The sequence below is a fragment of the Eptesicus fuscus genome, chromosome 12, assembly GCF_027574615.1.
Source record: "Eptesicus fuscus isolate TK198812 chromosome 12, DD_ASM_mEF_20220401, whole genome shotgun sequence".
Lineage (NCBI taxonomy): Eukaryota > Metazoa > Chordata > Mammalia > Chiroptera > Vespertilionidae > Eptesicus > Eptesicus fuscus.
Genome location: NC_072484.1, coordinates 37,721,867 through 37,740,230, shown reverse-complemented (window position 1 = coordinate 37,740,230; position 18,364 = coordinate 37,721,867). Strand labels below are relative to the sequence as shown.

The window sequence follows — 18,364 nt, the reverse complement described above, 5'->3', positions numbered from 1 at the left end:
TTAGTTTGAGTTTTAACAATAATACTTAGTTAACATGCTTCATTGAATTTAAATGTGAAAAGGAGAAAGGAAACCCACAAAAATGTTTTTAAAAGCATACCACTCAGGTTTAAATTCTCTCAACTTTTTCCTCTCGCTGTTCAGAATGGCTTTCACTGTACTGCCAAAATCAAATATCTCTCAGGAGGCCTAGTGGTGCAAACAAAAGTGCTGAAATCAAAGAACTTGCAAGTTTAATCTGTCAGAGACTGTGGTACTGGGGAGAAAGTCACTTAACTTCTCTTCATCAGTTCCCACTTCTATGCAATGAGGATAAAACTGTGGAGGTACCTCTCCTGGGTACTGTGTGGTTGGCTAATTAAAGCTAATTAAGCCCCTGGAAAATACTATGTAAGTGCTGGGTATTTATGTGCCACTAAGACCCACAAAAACTCCTCAGGGACAAGACTCTGTGCAGACAGCACAATCTGTATTGGTGATTACTAATTACCCACTGCTTACAAAGAAAGCACTTGTGTTCTGCAAAAGGGTAGGGAAAGGAAACAGCACACAATGTCATTCAACAACACCATCTTTATTCAAAAATATATATCTATGAGACATTTCAGAATATACTGCTGCCAAGAAAGACAGCCTATACTTCTAAATAAAGTCCTAAATTAATATACAAATTTAAGCTTTAAAAATATTCTTTAAGAAAAAAGGGGGGAAGAACGAAGACTTTCTGAGGAATATGACCTAAAGGAAAGGTCCTTTAAGGTCTATGGATGCCCTAAGTAAAGAAGAAAAAACACAAAATAAAAACCACCCACCCCACCCTGCCAGATCCTTAAATTAAACAAATGAAGTAAAGCACACTTGGGGAGGATATGGGAGAATTAGATTTCAAAAAACAAAAGCATTTCATTAAAACAACAAAAAATACCAAAACTAACTTCCTCACAGGAAGTCCACTAGTAGTAACAGGTGTTAAGAGGCCAACATATTCTTTTACATAATTGCTAGTTTCATTTCTTGCTCTTGCTGCAATAATTATGCACCAATGGCTGGTTAGATGCAATCAGATAAAACATCAGAGTAGGCAAGATTCATTCTGTTATTAACATTTCATCTAGCTGATCAGAGCAAATATCTACCATACCCTTTTTTTGGGTTGATTTGTGGCTAGTAAAATTTTGCATCCTTGATGAAAACATACAGAATGTCCAAGGATCTGTTCAGAAACATGCTCTTAGGTAGAACTAAAGCAGCATACCACATGGGGAGAGGCATATGTGCAGAAAGAGCAAAGACTCAAATTCATCTTGCAATTTTAGTGAAGTCACCCACTGCCCTATGGCCTCTGGGAGAAAATTCTTATATATAGACTCATTAATTTAATCATGACAGGACAACAGGCAGTGTCAGAAGAAACAACACAGTCCATATTCAAATCTGAAAAAATAGCTTAAATGCTACTAGGTTCTACACAGAGTTAAATTGAATACCTGCTGTGACTTTTCACTGTTTTCACTTTTGGCAGGCAGGAGGGCTCCTTTAAGGGAAACCTGCTATACTTTTAAAAACATAGGTTATGTTTTAACATGTAAAATTACATGTAATTGGCTTTTTGGTAATCCTCAGAATAATGGAGAATCTGATCCCATTTTATAGCTTTGGGATTTCAACCTCTGGGCTATAATTCCTATTACACTATTGGGGCAAATGGTTTTCTGCCCTTTCCAATGTCTAAAATAAGCCTGCCAAAACAGAATGATTTATAGTTAGCAGGTCTAACCTTTACTAAAAGCAAGTAATGTCAGCTGGCATGATAACAGAATTAAAACCCAAAATTAATATCCCTAACTTTCCCCCTTCCCCTGCCCGAAATAAGCTATTCAGTAACATCTGATACAAAGTATCCTGGGCACAGGGACACGTGCAATGATGTGACTGACGGACAGATGAACATGCACGGTGTCACATTTGCAAGGGAGATAAGCAAGTGCAGTCACCATCCTGAGGACATATGCCCACACAGTGAATTGTTAGTGTGTGCCCTACTCCCCAAAAGAAAGGGTCAAAGCAGCACCCACACAGAACCCAGGCTCTCAGCATGCCTTTAGCTTTCGGCCCACCACTGCCATTGCTAACAAGCACCTTCACAGCTAACTGGGGTCAGAAGGCTGTTTTTAGGAAGGTGTTCTATGACGCTGGGTAGACCCTTGAAAAGGGCAGCCCGTTTGTAGGAACCTGAAGCAAAGTACTTATTTTAAACTCATCCTTGTAATTCCTGTTACTCTGTCTCTGAACTATGATTTTATGTCCCAGATCAGCTCCTAATCTTCTTGCTAGATTCTCTAGTCTGCTTACAAAACAAATGCATCCAACCCTCAACTATACATCACCAGAAGTAATAGTAGGGGAGAATCAGAGATTTAGCAAACTCCTTATGGCAAAGCTGCTTGACAGTTGTGTCTCCCTTCGGGGTTGATGGAGTCAGGAAAGCCAATGACTCCAGGTTGAATCCCTCAGTGGAAGCCTGTACTGAACTTGAACGAGCCCAGCTCAGACGGAAGCTGCTTTCACGACACAATGCTATCATCAAGGACAAGATTCTTCTGAAAGCTTCCAGAAGTACACATGATTTTCATAACTTCTTGAGTATAAAGTGAGAGCTAAGAATGGAAAACAACAGGGGCATAAAAACACAAAGTGGGAGAGTTTGTATTCTTTCCAAATATCAATCTAAACTGGATTCCACTCACCACTGTTCTGAATTGTGCTCAACAGGAGAGGCTGGAGAGGAGAACCAGAGTGTGTGGTTCTTTCTAGATTCTGGGGGTCAGGCAGAAGGAGGGATAGAACCAGGGGCTACAAGGTTATTTCCAACCATGACTTGCCCTCTTCTTTCTGCTGGTAGAGATGGGAATCTGGGGCATGGCACCTGCCCTAGTCAGTAGAAAAGAGGTCACCAGCAGAGGGCAGGGGGGCCAAGCCCCCTGTGACGTTGGGCAGCAATGAGAGGTCTGGCAAGCTCTGAATATGGGACTTCAGTTCCTTGCGGACCTGGGTTACCCGAGCAAGCTTCTGTTTATATTCCTAAGGAAACAAAGAGAAGACAATACAGTAAGTCTTTGCGTGCTGGTGGCCAAGTTTAAGGACCCGATACAGACATTCTCCACCCTCTTTTCCTACATTCTCCCCACCAGATCGCCCCTCCCCTATTCAGCTAAAGGACAATGCTAGGTTTTCAAACTCTGTAAAACTTTATATAAAAAAGGAAAGCAGAATTCAATACTGGCAACAGCATGAAATGGTATTTCACTAAGCACTTGAGATTTGGATGTAAAAAGAAGTGACATTTTGTATTTACAGTGTGTTTTGATTTTTAGCTATCTATTTCAAAATGCCTTATAAAATACAGATGCTTAGGGTTTACAATTATTTTGAAGGCTATACCTAGACATGGCTAGAAAAATCACTATAAAACATACTTTCTGTGTTAAACTTGGGAGATTAAACCAGATCTATCATTTTTGCAGACAATGACTACACGAACTCAAAATACCCAATGCCACTACCTATGCTTATTCCATTTCCGAGTAACTGCACAAGTCCCTGATGAGGTTTCTAGTCTACCCTAAACAGGCCAGACTTATCCTCCAAAAGCCTAGCTTTCATCAAGTCACCCCTCTGAGAAAGTGAAGCACAGCACCACACTGTTTCCACCACTGCTCAGAGTTCAAGGTCTTCTAAAATGAGCTCCTGCCAGCTGTATTTCTTACAACTTCCCCACCCCTAGGCACACGCTACTGCATCTAGGGCCATTTCTTCAGGATTCTCCTCAAGCCCAGAGGGGAACACAATCTAGCCACGGATCTTTGTTCTCCTGGTCCCAGCAAAGCCCTGCCTCCACTCCTCTGCCTACCCGCTTCAGTTCCACCTCTCTAGGGAAACCTTTCCTCCTCGTCCAGGAGACTGGTCTGCACCTCCGCCTGCTCTGGAACCCTCCTGTGCACAGAGCATGCATGTGGGCCCCTTACCAGCCTGCTCTTAGGCACTCTCCATTCATGCTAGACTTCCATGTTCCTCTAAACCAGCAGTCGCCAACCGGTGGTCCTCGGACCACTGGTGGTCCATGAGGTCAGAAAGGTTGGCGAGCGCTGGTTTAAGAAAACCTTTGGAGCAGCAGTCACCAACTGGTGTGCTCCGCGGACCACTGGTGGACCGTGAGGTCTGAAAAGTTGGCAACCGCTGCTCTACTAGTAAATGATGACAGGAACTGAGTATACCACTTTCCCTCCTCAGCTCCCAGTTAAAGGTTCTCTTGGTAAATCTATATGGAATAACCCACCAGGTCATGTGAGGTCTGTGGTTTACAGCCCCCTTGGGGCTTGTCTTTTTTCCTCTAGCTGTGCCAGCCTCCTTAGTGTTTCTGCAAGGACAAGGATGTTTCTGAGACTGGGTCCTTGCTGACTAATGCCTCTCCTGCAGGAACATAAGAGAAAGCACTGGGCTAAGACTCAAAGACCTGGGTTTAGTTTTGGCTCTGACTCTAACTTGTTATGTGACTGGGGACAAGTTTCCTCTCTTCCTTCATCCTCACCTTCCTTATCTGAAAATGAAAGAAATGGACTTGATCTTTCTTCAAGTTCTAGATCCCTTCATGGCAACACCTCATGCACATTTGGAGAGGCAGAGGGTTTGAGGGCATAAGCACGCTTGGGAAGAGTGATAAGACAGGAAATAAGTTAAAAGAAGAACACTCAGTTCAAGTTGTAAAAATGAAGTCCAAGCAAGGAGTGGAAGAGGGGAATCAGGGATGCAGGCAGGCAGGGTCTGCCCCCACATTCCCACAGGCAGTCAGCCTTCCCCTGAAGTAACGGTCGCTCACACAGGTCATCAAATGGAGAGACTGGGAAAGAAAGTAAGCGCTCTCGGCACCACATTTATTTTTTTTGTGTGGAATTGATATAACTATAACCACAACACGTAAGTACTTAATAATGAGCCCCTCATCAAACTTGTAAGCTTCAGAGGGCTAGAACCAGATCCGTCTGCTTTCTCCCAGCATCCACCATGCCCAGCAGGACTCTGAACAGTAGGTGTCCAACAAAATTGCCCAAAGAAATAATAGTATATAAAACATAATATTATGAGCAAGTATACAGTATTAATCAGCTTTAATTCCTGAAACTAAAGACTAATTTCAAATGTGAGGATCTAAAATGTCAAGTTCCCTCCCTGTCCTTCCCTCTACAAACATTTTTCTTCATTGGTTTTACATACTTCAAGGAAATCAATAGAAGATCCACTCTATTACTGGGCCTGGATTCATTTAATTAATTTCTCCTGAATTCTAGGTAGAAAAAGGATAAAATACTTACTCCCTGCTCAAATCCTCTGACCAAAGCTGACAAATAAAAGCCGCTTCGATTTGAAGCCATGCACTCCTGGCAGCTATAGGGCACTTCATTTGAAGGAATTCCTCAAGAACAGTTGAATGTCACTGAGTCTCTAATGAGCTAAGCTGGGACTAGAATCCAAGACTCCTCACTCTTGGGTGATCCTCAGACTGACTTAGCAAATCCATCTGAGGCTAAAAGGAAAGACAGTTGATCTGATCAGATACCACCTTAGGTTCAAATATCTCTCTCCCAGGCAATCTTTAAAACAAACAAAAATACCATTTGCTTCTATTTGTGGTGGGGTGTTATCATAATTAGGTGTTATTATATCCTAGATATCATAAAAAAAAAACCTTCATTTTAATAAAAAGAAACATGTTCCACATTAAAGTCCTCTTGTTAGGCCACTCTGAAAGCTGATGGATCCTGCCCATACCTCCTCATGCTACCAGTTATTCTTTCCCTAGGGATTTCTATTTTAAAGCAGATGCATGAGCCTAGGAATAGGGCATTACTAGAAAAGAATGGGATTGAAAAATACAGAGCTGCAAGAAACAAGGTTGATATACAAAAGTCAATCACTTTAATACATACCAGCAATAAACAAGTGAAATTTGAAATTAAAACACAGTATTTATTAGCACCCAAAACAATTAAAAACTTAGATATAAATCTAATAAATATGCACAAGATTGTCTGAGAAAACTACAAAACTCTGATGAACAAAGAACTAAATAACTGAAGAGAAATTCCATGTTCATAGCTAGAAATGTGGTAGGCAGACAGACATGGGCAGAGCAACGATGAAGGGCCAGGTACAGAAGGTCATTTAGGTGGAAAGCCCCAGGTGCCCAGGTAGGGACAACTGTATGGTGGAACCTTGCTCCCCAGGGTGACCTTTCCTCCTCTAGCATATCGCTGGTCATGTGGTTTGAGACCCCTGACCTTTTCTCCCTAGAGATACATCTAAGCCTCAGTTGTAGTTCGGCTCCAGGCCCAGAAAAGCAGTAAAAACAAACAAGCGACACCATGGCTGACCTCAAGACCAGCTGCATTGACTAATGACCTTCTGCCCTGGCACTGACCAAGCAATCAGTGGAGACCTAGCCCCTGAAAGAACACACCTGGAAAGCTGCTGAATATTATAATGAGATATTCCCCTGGGACCTCCCCTAAAATCTTCACCCTTAAAACCATTAGGACGAGGACCCAGTGGCTCTCCCTTCGGGAGCACGCCCACCCCTTTCCCTTTCCCTTACCCACCCCAGGCACATTAGCATTACTTCCCTCACTCCAAGCTCCAAGGGCCCTTCCTTTATCTGTGTAACTTGTTTCCTAAGCCCATTTCTTCTAGGAATTACTTTTTCTACCTCTGTGATTTTATAAATAAACTAGTGGCCCAGTGCACAAAATTCATGCACATTAGAAGGGAATTAATTAGAGGAAATATTTTAATATTACTCTTTGCCCTTTCTCTATAACAGAAGTGGCAGAGATGAAATAAAATTAGTAAAATGTATATGAAAATCTCCCTCCTGTCATAGAGTCTGGGGCACACTGCGGGACCTAGAGTCAAGTCCCTGCCCACCACCTGCACACACTTCGAAAATGCAGGAGACCAAGACCTGGCTGGCCCCACCCCCATTGGGTGAGACCCAGACATGGCCGGCCCCACCCCCATCAAGCCTCTCCTGGTGGTGCAGGGGGGGGAGGGGGGGTATGCAGCCTCAGGTCCCCAAGCCAGGTGCCGGGTGGGAGGAGGGGGTGCACAGCCTGAGGTCTCCCGTCAAGCCCTGCCGGGGCTTGGGGTCCCTTGCCCCGGCCAGGCGCCGTGCAGCCTCAGGTCCCTGCTGTTTGGTCGTGTCATTATGGCATCCCGGCTAATTTGCATATTCCTCTATTACAGTGGTTGGCAAACTGCGGCTCGCAAGCCACATGTGGCTCTTTGGCCCCTTGATGTGGCTCTTCCACAAAATACCATGTGCGGGTGCGCATGTACAGTGCGACTGAAACTTCGTGGCCCATGCGCAGAAGTCGGTTTTCAGCCTGGGCGAGTCTATTTTGAAGAAGTGGCATTAGACGAAGTTTAAGTTTAAAAAATTTGGCTTTCAAAAGAAATTTCAATCGTTGTACTGTTGATATTTGGCTCTGTCGACTAATGAGTTTGCCGACTACTGCTCTATTATATAGATGGTCTCTTATATTTTGGGTCTTGACTCTGAATTCTCTCCTAGCCAGACCCAACTACCAAGGTTGTTGAACCCAGGTCCAGTCTAACACCTGGTGCCATTCCTGCTGCCTACAACAGGAAGACTCAATACTGTTATGATGTGAGTTCTTCCCAACTTTATCTATAGATCCAATGCAATCCCAACCAAAATCACAGCAAGTTCTTTTGTGGAGACAGACAAATTGATTCTAAAGTTAATATGGAAGGGGAAAAGATTTAGAATAGCCAAAACAATATTGAAAAAAAAAAAGTCAGAACTACCTGACTCCAAGACTTACTATAAAGCTACAGTAATCAAGACAATGTGGTTCTGGCAAAAGAACAAACAGATCAATGCAACAGAATGCAGAGCCCAGAAACAGGCCCGTATAGTCATCTGATCTTTGACAAAAGAAACAGAAAGGATACAGTGGGGAAAGGCAGTATTTTCAACTAATGGTGCTGGAACAATGCAAAACAAAAACAAACAAACAAACAAACAAAAACACACACACAAAAAAAATCTAGACATGGGTTTTACATCCTTTATAAAAAGTAATTCAAAATGAATCACAGGCCCTAGCTGATTTGGCTCAGTGGATGGTGTCAGCCTGTGGACTGAAGGGTCCCGGGTTCGATTCTGGTCAAGGGCACATGCCCGGGTTGCGGGCTCGATCCCCAGGAAGGGGAGTGCGGGAGGCAACCAATCAATGATTCTCTCTCATTATTGATGTTTCTATCTCTCTCTCTCCCTCTCCCTTCCTCTCTGAAATCAATAAAAATATATTTTAAAAATGAATCACAGATAAAAATGTAAAAGCACAAAACTATAAAATCCCTAGAAGATAACACAGAAGAAAATCTAGACGATCTTTAATTTGGTGATGACTTTTAGATACAACACCTCAGGCAGGACCTATGAAAGAACTAATAAACTGGACTTCATTAAAATGAAAAATTCCTGCTCTGTGAAAGACACTGTCAAGAGAATGAAAATGTTTGCAAAAGACATTAGGAAAATGCAAATTAAAACAATAATGAGATATCACCACATACCTATTAGAATTGCCAAAATCCAGAACACTGATAACAGCAAATGCTGATAAGGACTTGGAGCAATGGGAACTCCAATATGTTGCTGGTTAGAATGCAAAATAGTACAGCTACTTTGGAAGACTAGTCTGGCAGTCTCTTACAAAACTAAACATACGCTTACCATAGGATCCAGCAATTACACTCATTGGTATTTATGCAAAGGAACTGAAAACTTATGTCCACACAAGAAACTGCACATGAGTATTTATAGCAGCATTACTCATAACTGTTAAAAGCAAACAAGATGTCCTCCAGCAGGTGAATGAATAAACAAATTTTGGTATAGCCAAACAACAGAATACTATTCAACACTAAAAAGAAATGAGCTATCAAGCCATGAAAAGACATGGAAGGACCTTAAAAACATAAGACTAAGTGAAAGAAGCAAACGTGAAAAGGCTAAGAGTCCAAGTACATGACATTCTGAAAAAGGCAAAACTATGGCAAGAGGAGCTTAGAGTGGGTAGGGAAGAATAGACAGAGCACAGAGAATTGTTAGGGTAGTGAATACACGGTAATGATGGATATGTCCAAATGAGTAGAATGTACACCAATGTAAACCCTAATGTAAACTATGGACTTTGGGTCATTACAATGTGTCAATATAGATTCATTAAGGGTGACAAATGTGCCACTCTGGTGGGCTATGCTGATAGTGGGGGAGACTATACTAGTATATGTGTGGGGGTAGAGAGTATATGGAAATCTATGTTCCTCTTAATGTTGTTATGAACCTAACACTGCTCTAAAAAAAAAAAAATGGCCTTAAAAAAAAACCACCCTTAGCCCAAAAGATTTAAATACATCAGCAAGGGTGTGTAGGTACATACTTGAATATCCAAATACAGGTAAAGATTGCCTTTAAAACTATTAAAATATGTTACCTGTTTAACTGGGACAGTTGAATGACCCAGTTTAATGCCTTGAGGAGAGATGATCAGGTTAGAATTCACAACCAGCTCTGACTAGGTCAAAAGTGAAGCTTTAGTAAATTTTTAGTCCCTAAATAGATTCAGTAGCAATTGACTGTGATCTCTCCCACCTCTCCCATTTTTTAAAAAAGATTTAGCCTTTTCCCAAATAAAGTCATCTATAAATATTGCCATAGATCAACAAAAAAATTAAGAGTGAATCCAGTCTGGCTGGTGTTGCTCAGTGGTTGAGTGTCAACCCATGAACCAAGAGGTCACGGTTCAATTCCCGGTCAGGTCACATGCCTGGGTTGCAGGCTTTATCCCCAGTAGGGGGTGTGCAGAAGGCAGTCCATCGAGATTCTCTCTCATCAAGGATGTTTTTCTCTCTCTCTTCCTCTCCCTTCTTCTCTCTGAAGTCAATAAAAACATTTAAAAAAAAAAGTGAATTGCCTCCCAATTCTTCCCCTTGGTCAGATCAGGGCACTCTCTCAATAGCTGCCTTTCCAGTTATTCTCTCTGGTTCTGGACAGGTTAAGGAGACAGACCTCAGGAAAATCAGAGCATCTTTTTTCTCAACCTACCAGCCTACCTTCTGGACAAAAGTGTGATCCACAAGCTCTGCTGCTACAAGGTTCCAAACTGTGCCCTCAGCAACTCCTGCTCTCATAAGAAATCCAGGCTTCTTCGCATGACAATAAAACCAACTTCAGTGAAGAGACCCATTCAAGTTTTTCTGACTCCCTTAAGTGTGCTGCATCCCACAATTTCTTTAGCACACAAGCACCACTCAGGTAGAGAAATGATGTAGTAAGGTGGTTACATGCACCTTGTGTAAATTACCATACGTTTGTGTGTGATAGAACACTAAGCCTTTAATCTAACACTCATGCTACCTGTCTGGTACAGGAATTGGAGAAGTCAAGACCTGCACTATTTCTCTCAGCAGGATGATCCACTGCAGCATTCCTGCTCATCACTCTTCTCTCCCCACCCACTGATTCATCTCAACCACAGTTCACATCTCTTTTCTGTATCCTGTCTTCAGACACTTGTCTTTCCTCACTACCAATCTTAAGCAAGAGAAGACAAGGCAAACTCAAGCAGTCCTGTTGCTTTTTCTTTCCTGTTCATGCATAATTTATACTGGGGTGGTGGTAGAGGTGAGGGGTTGAGCTGAATCCTCCATCTGGCTACATGCACCTACGGCAACAAATTCTACCTCACCTCAGAGAGGCGGAGAGGAGCTGTGAAATAGGTAAGAGTTCTATCAGACTTCTGTTGCTACTCTTGTTTCAGGATCCTTGAAGAGGAGTGGAGGGGAAAGTGGGCATCTGTGATAAACTGCCTGGGTTTATCTGACTGCCAAGAAAAGTTTAAAATGAAGAGGATAAAGGCCCAATTGTGTAGTTTGAGATAATGCCTAGGATTTATGCTCTTGGCAAAACTTTGGAATCTCAGTTCACAGACTTTCCAAAGTTGCAGGAAAATGTGTCTCCAACATCCCCCTGTTTCCAGTGGGTCCAGCTGACACTGTGTGAACACAGCCCATTATGGAGCACCAAGACAATTGGCTGAAAGGAGCAAGGCTTACACATTCTTTGCCTTTTTTGGTTAGAGCAGTAAGCCAGACCTGACATGCTGCAGATCAGCTCTGGGATAAGAGGGTTAAAAATGACAAGGGCTGACATTGCAATGACCTTTCTGCAGGAATTTCATTTCCAAAACAAAATTATAAGCATTTCCTCTAGCAACTCATGTAAGAAATCCTGAGCAAAATGTAAACATTGTCAAGCCTATATTTTTCTTGCTAGGAAGTATTTACGTAAGAAAAATTGTATTAGAAACAACACCACAGGCAGGGGCTTGACTTGATGAAACAAAGATTTCCAGTATAAGACTCATGTTTCCCTTTATCTTGCCCTGTTGTGCTATAGGACAAAAGGCACATAAAAATAACCTACTGCTCGGCTACTCCCAATTTAGAGTCATAAAGGGTCATTATGCATGAAGCAGTTTATGAAGGACCTGTTTTAAAGGTGACCTGCCACACTGAGTTTAAGTCAAAGAACTGCTTCATCACATGAAGGTTGGGAGAGCCAAGCAGAAAGGGGAAGCTGGCCTTCACCCTACTATTATTTAAAATGCCCACTCAGCCCCCCTCATCCTGCGGGGGGGTGGGGGTGGGACTGAGGCTCACAAGGACCTACACTTAGAAATCACAGCTTCTACTTAAACCACAACTTAATTTTTTTTCTTTCTTCCTTTCTCTTTCATTTGTTTGTTTGTTTGTTTTAAAGGAAAATACAACATATAAATCTTTGGACTGAAAATAAAAATGCTACTTCTAATTTCTCTTCAAAGATCTATGTGGGAATAAAAAACCATCACTGACCTGCAACTTTCTCCCAGCCAGCTCCATGCTCCCATATGACTTAGTGGCAGCTGGGACATTTCAAAATGATACATTCTGGGTGTCACAGCAAGACTTGAGCTGCTGAGTAAGTTGCTGGGGAAGATACAAGGAAAGAGGAAGTTGTGGCTCCAATTCCAGTGCTTGGGGTCTCTCAGCTCCATTACCAAAACCAGTAATAAAGGTACACATGAAGTTTTCCCAGAAGGAAAAGTGACAAAATGTTTACAATGGGAGAAATGTTCTCACAGCAATCCAGCCACCCACTAGAGGAATCAAATGGAAATGGGCTTCTTAGGCTTGCAATCATACCACAAACCAAGGGTTTTTAGGGCACTTCTTTCTCCCCAGAGGACCCTTTACACAGGGCTTACAGGAAGCTTCTACTGCCACCACAAAACCCCCTCTGACAGGGATTTGCAAACGCAAGAGAAGAATAAAGAGTTAGTATTTATACATAACTAAAATAATAAAAATAAAATCAATTTTAGGATTTGACAAATGTAATTATAAAGATAAACACTTACAAATTATAATGATAAACACAATTTAAACACATGTCCACTATGCTTTAAAAGAGACTTCTTAGAAAAAGTCTCTTGGGAGCCTTCAAAAATGTTTACATTACTTATGTAATGGGTCTCTCATTATGTAAGACCAAATACTAAAAGCATAAGAAAAACTGTTTACTAGTTATAATTAGTTCTCTCTCTCTTTTTTTTAAAAGTTAACTGTCAAAAAATATGTTTTATGCAAGAACAAAGCCCTACAAGCGGATTTCCTTAGGGACCACTTCAATGGAAAATCAGGTTATTGATGCTGTTCTGACAAACATGAAGGGTGCAGATCTTTCAATTGTTTCTCCTTTTGAGCCAAATATTGGTAGTCAAGCATTCCTGGAGGGCAGCTGAGAAGCAAAGGGTAGAAAGGAAAGGGACTCTTTTCACACAAAAGGATTTTGAGCAATATTTACTACAATTTTAGGTACTAGGAGGTCTGCCTGGGGCAAGGCAATCTGTAGGTTACTGCACTGAATTTGAATACAGCTCTCTCTTCAATACTTCAATTCTTTTCCACAAGCAACCAAAAAAGGAGGGAGGTTGCTAGGATAAAACAGAAAAAAGAAGAAAAAAAAAATCCAGTCAGAAAAATCCAAGTTTAAATCCTGTGCTACCACTTGCCTGCAGTGTGACATGACTTCACCAGGCTAGACTTAATGTCCTTATATAAAAGACAGGAATGGAAATAATGTCTACACCATGGGGTGGCTTGAATGAGACCAGGAACTTGCTAAACTGTTCAATTTGAATGAGCAGATCTGAAGGGAGAAAGAGCACCCTCCTATGTTTATTATTTTATGAGCAGTATTTAATTTTTTTGATTTACATGTTAGAATTGAAGAAAAAGAGAATTATTGATGAGATCTAAAATCCTTCCTCTCTCAAACCATTTGAGTATGTCCTGAAACTTTAGCACTTTTCCTAGAAGCTAGCTTGTGAAAATGAAAGGGCTTGATCTCCAAGACGGGGGGAAAGTCAGACAATTTTATAATTAGGTGGCACCATAGTCCAATCCTATCAATCTAAGGCCAAGATAGGGGAAGGAATTTGTCTATGGAGTAACAAGCCTAGATCTCATGGGAACATTCTCAAATTGGAAGAAGTCCCCATCCAAGATATACAGGTGAACTTCCGGTCAAGATGGCAATGTAGGTAAATGCGGCACTCACATCCGCTCACAACCACGTCAAAATTACAACCAAACCACAGAACCATCATACAGAACCACCTGAAACCTGGCTGAATGGAAGTCCTACAACTAGAGAAAGAAGCCACATTGAGACTGGTAGGAGGGGTGGAGGCATGGAACGGGATGGTCTGATACCCATGTGTGCCTTGTTTTTTTTAATCAGGAGGGATATCTTGGCTGCAGAGGCCTTCTGTGAGAAGCAAGGGGTCCCAGTGTGGGAAGAGAAGTCTCTGTAACTTCAGGCTGTAAAAACAGCAGGAATTGTGGCCGAGTGACACATCCCAGGCGTTCCTCTAAAGGGGCTGGCGCATATACTTACTTGGACTCACTCCCTCTGAGATCTAGCACTGGGGCAGCAGCTTGAAAGGATCCAGGGACATACAGGTAGGAACTAAATTGTCTGACATCAGGGTAAGAACTGGGGGGCAGCTTTCTCCCAGACAAAATTGTTGATAGAGGTCATTGTTCCTATGCTGAGACCACCCCCGCCACAATGATGACTGGCAGGTGCCATATCTGAGTTTCTATCAACCTGGATCACACTGTTTACATGACCCTGGGGACTACCTGAAACCCCACCCCACCCCACCCAATTTGCAGCCCCACCCAAACTATTTGCAGTGGCTTTTCCATAAAATAGCCTGTCCTGGCTCAGGCTTCAACTTTCCTAAAATCTCTCAAACAAGCAGCAGCTGGCCTCAGTGTGCCCCATACCTCTCAATAAGAGGCCCCAGGCCCGGCACTAGCAGCAGCCAGCCTTGGTTCACAGCTTGGTCTCTCCTGGGGAGCTCTAACCCCAACACAAGTAGCAGCCACCTACAGATTCCTCTGTAGCTTGTGCCTGGTGGCCCCAGGCGGGTATAGACAGCAGCTGACTTTGCACCTCCTGGGAGGCTCCACACATCCAGTGATCAGCTTCAGACCAGGCCAGATTACAACCCTACCACATCCATGAGTGACACATTCAAGGGGCAGACTAAGAGAGCACCATAGTCCCACTGAAGCAAGTCCTGCAATAGGGGCATCTCCTGCACAGCAGTTTTTATGCTGTAGACACAGCTGGCCTGAACAGCCAACTGGCTGGGGGAGTGGGGGTGGGTGTCAATCTCTCCCAGTGACACCAAAAGCAATCCAGGCTCAACTACAACAAGATAGCGCACACAGCCCACACAGGGGCGCATCTAGAGTGCTCAGTCAGGTAACTAGGAAGGTTGAGCCACTGGGCCCTACAGACACCTAATACACAAGGCCACTCTACTAATTCCAGGAGACATACCAGCTCTACCTAATACATAGAAACAAACACAGGGAAAAAGTCAAAATGTGGAGACAAAGAAACATGTCACAAATGAAAAGAAATCTCCAAAAAAAGAACTAAATGAAATGGAAGCAGGCAAACTAACAGATGCACAGTTCAAAATAATGGTTATAAGGATGCCCAAGGAACTTAATGAGATCTTTAAGAAACTTAGTGATAACTTCAAGGAACTTTGTAACAACTGCAAGGAACTCAGAGAGAACATCAACAACATAAAAAAGGACCAATCAGAAATGACATATACACTAACTGAAATAAAGAATAATTTACAAAGAATCAACAGTAGAGGACACTGAGAATCAAATCAGTGATTTGGAATATGAGGAAGCAAAAAACAACCAATCAGAACAACAAAAAGAAAATGAATCCAAAAATATGAAGACAGTGTAAGGAGCCTCTAGGACAACTTCAAGCATACCACTGTTCGCATCACAGGGGTGCTGGAAGGAGAAGAGAGGAAGCAAGAAATTGAAAACCTATTTGAAAAAATAATGACAGAAAACATCCCCTACCTGGTAAAAGAAATAGACATACAAGTCCAGGAAGTACAGAGAATCCTCAAACAAGAGGAACCCAAAGAGGCCCACACCAAGACACATCATAATTAAAAGGCCAAAGATTAAAGATAAAGAGAAATCTTAAAAGCAGCAAGAGAAAAGCAGTTAGTTACCTAGCACTCATATGACTATCAACTGATTTCTCAATAGAAACTTTACAGGCCAGATGGGAGAAGCAAGAAATATTTAAAGTGATAAAAAGCAAGGACCTACAACCAAGATTACTCTACCCAGCAAATCGATCATTTATAATTGAAGGTCAGATAAAGAGCTTCAAAGACAAGAAAAAGCTAAAGGAGTTCATGATCACCAAACCAGTATTACATGAAATGTTGAAGGGTATTCTTTAAGAAGAAGAGGAAGAGGAGGAGGAGGAGGAGGAAGTGGAGGTGGAAGAAGAAAAAGGAGAAGAAAGAGGAAAAGAAGTAGAGGAGGAGGAAAGATAAAAATGTGAACAATAAAATGACAATAAATACCCAATTGAATCTAAAAATCAAAATAAATAAACAAGGATTCTAATGAACAAAATAAACTGATGAATAAAATAGAACCAGACATGGGAACAAGGAACAGACTGAAGACTCTTAGAAGGAAGGGGGAAGAGGGGAAGGGAAGAGATTAACCAAAGCACTTAATATGCATATATGCATACCCCATGCACACAGAAAAATAAGAGTGGTGAAAGCCTGAGGTGAGGTGGGATCTGGGTGGAGGGGGGCAATGGGGGGAAGAAGGGTGTGACATCTATAATATTCTTAAAAATAAAGATTTTTTTTAAAAAAAGATATACAGGTGACTATTGAACAACATGGGGTTAGAAGTGCCAACTCCCTGAATAGTTGAAACCTGCATATAGCTTTTTTATTCCCCCCAAATTGTTCAAGTCCCTTATATAAAACTACAGGCCCAATGCATGAAATTCGTGCAAGGGGCTTGGCCCCCACTGCAGCGGTGGCTGCCTCTGCCTCCGCTGCTGTAGCTTCATCCGGAAGGTCATCCAGAAGGACGTCCGGTCTATTTAGCACATTACGCTTTTATTATTATAGATGGCATAGAACAATGCATAAAGTGAGTCCCCCACATCCATGGATTCCCGACTATGGATCAACAATATTGTTAGTTGATCCTACAGTTGGCTGAATTTGTGAATGCAAAATCCTAGCATATGAAGAGTCAACTGCATACTTATTGAAATGGACCTGCACAGTCCAAATCTGTGTTGTTCATGGGTCAACTGTACTCTGACCTAGCCTAGAGATGAACTGAGCTGCCACCTCATATCATGATACTGCTACTGGGGTAGGATTGGTGATGCAAGATTGACAATACAGAGAGGATTTTATGATCTGGTCAGAAAATAACCAAATAACCCATAAACAGAATGACAAACTACATTGTGCTCTGAAGGAAAAAGGTAAGAGAGCTATGACAGTATATATGGGAAAGGGGAGGGGGCAGGGAAGACGTGGCTTTATGAGGTAGAGATGGGAGAGGGGTGTCAGGGAAATACTGTTTGACTTGGGATATAAAAGATTAATGGGAATCAACTAGATAAGGGTTAACTGGTAGGAAGTAAAGGGACAGAGTGTTCTAGAAAGAGGGATTAGCACATGTAAAGCCAGAGACAAAAAAGGCCTGCACAGACAAAATGCAATGGAACATGGCAGGAGATATATGGCTGATAGGGTCAGCAGGGGCCAAGTCATGGGATGTATGTGTGTGGGAGGAGGGAGAAATGGAAGCATCAAGGATTTGGGCTCATATTCTAGGAGCAATGAGAACTCATTTAAGTGTTTAAGCAGGGGAATGACATGCTCAGAGCTGCATTTTGGAAACATCAAAGGTTGCCATATGAAGAATAGATTGTAGGACATAAAAACAAATGCAGAAGGAGCAGTAATGAGGCTACTGCAGGGGACCAGATAAGAGACAATGACAGTTTGGACCAAGGTGGTGGAAGTGGAGACAAATGAAGACGAGGGGGACAGATTCAAGAAAAACTGAGGAGATAAAAATCACAATGGCGCCGAAACCGGTTTGGCTCAGTGGATAGAGCGTCAGCCTGCGGACTGAAAGGTCCCGGGTTCGATTCTGGTCAAGGGCATATACCTTGGTTGCGGGCACATCCCCAATGGGGAGTGTGCAGGAGGCAGCTGATCGATGTTTCTAGCTCTCTATCCCTCTCCCTTCCTCTCTGTAAAAAATCAATAAAATATATTTTTAAAAAATCACAATGGTTTGGCAATTACTCCAATGTGGAAAACCCACAATGATAGCTCATTTGGCAGAGGTGCAGCAGAAGAACTGAGAGAGAATCTGGGACAAGAGGAGGCTGAACTGACCAATTTGGGAGGTGAGAAAAATAGAGGGAGAAATACCGGATGAGGCCTAGGGTCTGATTTTGATGAACCACGATACCATTGTCTGAGGTAGGGAAAGAGAAGAAAAAGAAAGTTTACAAGGAAGGAGATGGTCTGTTTTGGCCATATCAAGTTTGAGTTGTCTGTGGAAATAAGATATATTGGTCTAAACTACAAGGAAGCGTCTAGGCTAGAGAACTATATTTAAGCCACCAGCATATTTTAAGCATGCAACTCAAGAAAAAGGTCCAGAATGAGAAAAAGTCTAAAGGAATTTACAGGCAAGGATGAAGAAAAGCTTATTAAAGGAAAAACAAAAATTAGAACTAGCAGAGAATGGGTATAAGAAACTGGAGAAGGAA

At 42.1% G+C, this 18,364-nt stretch overlaps 1 protein-coding gene across 5 annotated transcripts in view; it reads right to left on the bottom strand.

Moving 5' to 3' along the window:
* Positions 1 to 18,364, bottom strand: part of RPRD1B (regulation of nuclear pre-mRNA domain containing 1B) — an 83,165-nt gene that overhangs the window by 23,050 nt on the left and 41,751 nt on the right. For 2 of the 5 annotated variants that reach the window (XM_008149631.3, XM_028157738.2), the window contains one exon: positions 554 to 3,081. In XM_008149631.3, the coding sequence (XP_008147853.1) occupies positions 2,932 to 3,081 (150 nt within the window). In that variant the 3' untranslated portion in view covers positions 554 to 2,931. Of the gene's footprint in view, positions 1 to 553; positions 3,082 to 12,000; positions 12,115 to 18,364 lie in introns of those variants that run through there. The other 3 variants (XR_008557648.1, XR_003620667.2, XR_008557647.1) reach the window with 3 other exon arrangements.